The 6000-nt window shown below is 34.7% G+C and overlaps 1 protein-coding gene across 1 annotated transcript in view; it reads left to right on the forward strand.

Annotated features, from left to right (window-relative positions):
- LOC139691584 (prion-like-(Q/N-rich) domain-bearing protein 25) overlaps window positions 1-4952 on the forward strand; it is a 41865-nt gene extending 36913 nt beyond the window's left edge. The window contains exons 5-6 of the mRNA XM_071589476.1: window positions 1858-1989; window positions 4795-4952. Of these exons, the coding sequence (XP_071445577.1) occupies window positions 1858-1989; window positions 4795-4868 (206 nt within the window). The 3' untranslated portion in view covers window positions 4869-4952. The remainder of the gene's footprint in view (window positions 1-1857; window positions 1990-4794) is intronic.
- The last annotated feature ends 1048 nt before the right edge of the window (window positions 4953-6000 follow it).

Raw genomic sequence — 6000 nt, forward strand, 5'->3', positions numbered from 1 at the left:
CGGGGGGGCGCCAAAGGGTTGGTGGATCTCAGAAGGTTTTTGAGATTGGCGGGTCGTCTGTATGCGATAGATGGGCATTGGGGTAGTAAGGATGAGGTCGCGTCATTGTCATGTAAAATTGGAAACAGTTCTTTAAGGAGGGTTTTCAGTCTGTGTGATCCGGGGTAATAGGTGGTGCAAAGGTTGAGTCCTGCGTCAGATGTGGGCTTGTTATTGTGTGGTGTGTGTGGTCGGGTGGAACGGTGGATTTTATTTCGTAGCAACTTTTCTGGGTAACCGCGTATGTGTGTGTGTATATATATATATATATATATATATATATATATATATATATATATATATATATATATATATATATATATATGTATATATATATGTATATGTGTGTGTATATATATATGTATATGTGTGTGTGTATATATATATATATATATATATATATATATATATATATATATACACACACACATATACATATATATATACACACACATATACATATATATATACATATATATATATATATATATATATATATATACATATATATACACACACACATATACATATATATATACACACACATATACATATATATATACATATATATATATATATATATATATATATATATATATATATATATATATATATATATATATATCACACACACATATACATATATATATACTCATTTATATGGAAACAGATATAACGAAAAGGGATAGGAACATTTTATCACATCCCGGTCATCCGGAACATCCCGATCTAGGAAATATTTTTTCACTCATGATCTGCCTGATTCCGCCTTCCCCATTTCTCCTGTGTTTGTCCTTTATGTGTGTTCCTATCCCTTTCCCTTATATCTGTTTCTATATAAATGAGTATTTGTTCGCCGTTTGGTGGGATTCTGTGTTTGAATGTGTATATATATATATATATATATATATATATATATATATATATATATATATATATATATATCTTAATTTCAATCGAATACTTTAAAATGCCCTATTTCCCTATGTGTATGCTGTATCCTATAACATTGTCCCTTTATGTTCAAAGCGAGAAAAGTAAGGAGGCTACAATAGTGCTTAAAAATTCTCAATATAAATACATTGAACTCAGGTTTACCTAAGGATAATAGTTAATATCCTCAATTAAATGTAATATTTACAGATAACTTCTTGGGACTTCTTTTGACATGCAATCATTGCTTTTCATTTTACACAGGCGAATGCATTATACCCTTGTCCAACCACATAAACAATCAACGTTACTCCTGTAATTAAACCTCACTCTCTTCTCTTCCTATCCCTTCACACACAAATTCCCACAACCTTTCCTTTGATAAGTGTCTCTCCCTAACCATCCCAAAATCTGTATTGATTCAGGAAGCAAAATATTGGTGAGAGCTCATGAATCCACAGATGTATAAGCATTAGGATCTTTTGGAATTCCCATGCTAAAACCTCACCAATAGATCCCTTCCCACAATAACCTGCGTCTCTCCCATCCCAACACTCACATTCCCTGCATATGCAACCTTCCAGTCTGACCTAAAGGTCTCAGAGAAGGCTTTAAACTTTCTGAAATATATGGTGTCCTTTTACATGTTCTCTTTCCTATATATTTGTGTTCTATAGTACCTAAGAATAAAATCAAAACTATAACTCACCATACACTGTGGTTAAAGGGTAAAGATATTCCTAATTTTATTTAATCCATAAACTTAATTGTCTTGTAAATGTAGATTAGTAGGAGAGAACTCATTGTGAGCAGTGGTCTTACATATACATATATATCTATAAGATATTTCATCAAAGATTGGCTCAAGTATTTGTGTCATTCCAGACCTTGGTGAAACCTGTCAACACAGTGATGAATGCTTGCTGTTACCAAATGCTGACAGAATAGAATGCAGTGGTGGGATATGCCAGTGCAAACACCCTTACCATGAAAATGACATAAGAACGGAATGCAATGGTAAGGAGGTTGAACACTAATGCTAATTTGGTGAAAGCCATACAATTGTTGAATACCAACTACCATATACGTACGTGTATACAGTTTTCAGAGACTAGGGGGAGGGTTACAATATATATGCATAAATTTTTGTCTTCATCTTTTTACCTTCATTCAAATTCGAGATACATTATATATATATATATATATATATATATATATATATATATATATATATATATATATATATATATATATATATATATATATATATGTGTATATATATATATATATATATATATATATATATATATATATTATTAGGTAATCTGCCGGTTAAGGTAGGTTTTTGGATGGTCACAGCTACTAAATAAAACATTTTGTGACTCCTAACAAAACACAAAATCCAGCATCCTACTCTACATCAGGTCCCTCTTCATATCTTAGTACTTTTTTCCTCCCTTCATCCCGTCCAACATCCCTATCCTGTTCCTTCCCTTTCCTCGTTTGCCCAACATTCTCCCCTCTATTACAGTCTTCAACATCCCACTGCCGATCAACACGCTCTTCATCCACTTTTCCTGCCTCCATAGGATTTCTCCCAACAAACCCCTCTCTTCACCCACCATACCAAGTACTTCCTCATTTGCTTTCTTCTCTGTCCATTTCACCTTCTCCATTCTTCTCCACACCCACATTTCAAAAGCCTCCAGTCTACGTCTATCCTCCTGCTTCAATGACCACGTTTCCGCGCCGTAGATAGCTACGCTCCAAATTAAAGTTTCTACGAGTCTTTTCTTAACATCCTTACTCAAAGTCCCCGTCATCAACTCCCTCCTCCTTGTAAAAGCCTCTTTGCCTAGCGCAATTCTTCTCCTTTTGTCCCAACTATTTTGACCGTGTTGGTCCAAAACACTTCTGAGATACGTGAACTGTTCTACCTGCTCTAGTTTTTGCCCTCCTATTTTAATGTTAAGCTATGCCTTTTTCTGTCTAGAAAATCGCATAACCTTTGTTTTATTAATATTGATTCTCATCCCATACCTGTCGGTCTGAATTTCCAATTCACTAAGCAATGCTTGCAACCCCTTGGCTGACTGACAAACTGAAGCTTGGTCATCAGGAAACCTAACTGATTTTACGAATTCCCCGCTCACTTTCATTCCTACCTCCAGTTCTTCCCATGCCTCTTTAATCATTTCCTCTGCATACAGGTTGAACAGCAATGGGCAACCCTGCTTTACACCTCTTCCTAACACTGCCCATCTGGACTCCCCGTTCCCCACCCACAGCTGAGCAGTCTGAGACATGTACAGGTTGCGGATTAGCCTCCTTTCCCTCCAATCTATTCCTATTTTCTACAACATAATCATTAGTTTTTTCCAAGTTACTTTATCAAATGACTTTTCAATATCTACCAAAGAGGCACATATGTCCTGATTGTATTCCATATTCCTTTCAATTAGTAATCTCATCACTGCAATGGCAGCGGACATACCTCTCTCCTTCCTAAACCCAAACTGACCATCCCCTAAGTAATCATTTTCCCTACTCTCTATTTTGTTGATGATTCTGAGAACAACTTTAGCTGCATGGGAAATGGAACATTTTGTTCTGTAATTGACTTCTTCTTCCTTATGATTGCTTGGTGGCATGTATACCTGACCAATGACCAAGTTCATCAGTTCTGCTTTTATCTCTACTGGTGATTTTCTGTCTGCTGCTTGCACTATGTTCACTACCCTTCTGCCTACCTTTTTATTCAATATTATGGCAATCCCTTGTTAGTTCTTGTCCCCTCCACTGTATATTACTCTATAACTATCACTCCAGTAATCCCTGCTATCCTTCCATCTCACCTGCCATAGATTTAAATGTCTATATTTCCTCTCTCCATGTCTGGCTTTATATTCTCTAATTTTCCAGTCCTCAACATTATCCTAACATTCCAAGTTCCTATTCTAACTAATTCGGTCTTCTTCTTCTGAATATTCTGTCCTTCTGCTGTCAGATTTGTTGGAAGGGAGCAAGATCATATGCAAACACCTAAACATTGGGGAAGACTATAATATTACCTTTGGTGATAACCCTGAATCTATATCCAGGGTAATTTTTTTAGCAAAAGCTGAACTATTTCAGCTGGTGTAATACATTTAACCATAGATTAAGTCATAAAACATTGACGTAAATGAGACATTATCAAAGGAATCAGTATACTAGTGTATATAAGTATAATTGGAAGAGTCAACTCCAGCTGTACTCTTATAAATGGGCAAAGGATGGGTGAGGGAAATTAGAGAAGATATACGCAGAATATAAAAAAATATATAAAAAATTACTGAAAATAAAAGTAATAATAAAATAAATTTGATAAAAATACTAAAAATAATTGAAATAAATAGATAAGGCAAATGGTTAGAACAATGAAATGGAAAAAATGCAAATAGATCACGCACTCTCTTAGCTTGGATATACTATACAGCATTGATTCTTGCTAGTCTCAAGCACTCAAACTTTGTCAGGGCTTTCGAGAGGTTTCGCTCTGTGCCAGGGTCCCACCCATCCTTTGCCCTTTTATAAGAGTACACCTGGGGTTCAACACTCTTCCCATTATATTCATACGACCGTAGTTACTGTTCACTTCATTTAGTGTATCAGTATGCTACACATTTTCATGTAATTCATTTTGTTCAATAAAGACCCAGTAAGATGCAAATGACCTCAGTTGTCAAAGTACCTAAATTAAATTAATGTTACTACATTTTATGCAGACATAATTGAAATGCACTTTATTTCTTATATCTGTTTCTCTCTCTTTTTTTTCAGGTTGCAATGCAGTCTGGAGCCTTGGACTGATTTCTATTCTTCTTCTTTCATTTCTTCAATTGCATCTGAATTGAGATAGACGAAATGTGTTAATGAGTCCAAATTTTTTTATACTTTTTTAAGACCGCTAAGAGAAATAAAGGAATCTCTTGAACCTCTCAACAATACATTAACCATTATTCAATTTATTTATTCATCATTTTCGGGTGGAAAAATTATTTTGACAGCTGATCAAGTCAGTCCTAGAGAGATGACTTTGGACATGCCCATTTATAATCCATTTCGTCCAATTTTCCAGCCGCTGATGATGGTAGAAAACCACAGATGGCCCATGGAAGAGTAGCATACCATACTGACCTGAATTCTTTCTTATGACTTTGTGCCTAGGTTTGAGAGAGCTCTTAGACTCAACTATTATAAACAACTTTTGATATGGCTTTTTTTGAATAATGTTTAAATTGATATATTAGCCAAAACTAACGTTTACTGTTATCAGGAAGGAGTTACATCATATCTTGACACTTAATAATATGCTATTACCAATTTTCCAAGTGTTGACTAAGGTAAAACATTAACATTTAGACTGCAAAAACCTCTTTGACTAACTTAAACACAACATATTTGTTCAATTAGAATTCATAAACAACGCAATCCGTACACCATACAATATGGTGTATCGACTCATGTTATTGTCAACATTTGCAATGTATGAACCTAATTTTTATTAAGAAATGAATCTGGGTCATATATTCTTGTCAGCGGCTAATAGCACACAAATAACAAAGCACATTCCACTCCATATAAAAAATGTATGGTTGAGAGGTACTTAGCAAAGTGGACAAGTCATATCTCATCGGAAGACAGCATGTAAATCACTAGGCCAGGAAGGAATGCTTGCAACAAGACTCTTGAACCTGATCATTTTGTGAAAAGTATACAGTAAGACACACCTCAAACATCATAAAGAAAAGAACAAATTAAGAAAGAGAGGATGAGATGCAATGAGTATGTCTCCTTCTTATAAAACTCCTGTGCCATCATAATTTTGGTATTTGCGTGTAGATCTTTTTCTTGCGTGGAAAAAAATGGTGGGCAAAACAAAACAGATAATTCAAAATGGACCCTGTTATGAAATTTTATTACTGGTTGGGGATTGTTTATCCCCAAATCTCTTTTTTTAAGGTTGAAAAAAATACTGCTTAGACT

Source organism: Hetaerina americana, unplaced genomic scaffold, assembly GCF_022747635.1.
Source record: "Hetaerina americana unplaced genomic scaffold, ioHetAmer1.1.p SCAF_38, whole genome shotgun sequence".
NCBI classification, from domain to species: domain Eukaryota; kingdom Metazoa; phylum Arthropoda; class Insecta; order Odonata; family Calopterygidae; genus Hetaerina; species Hetaerina americana.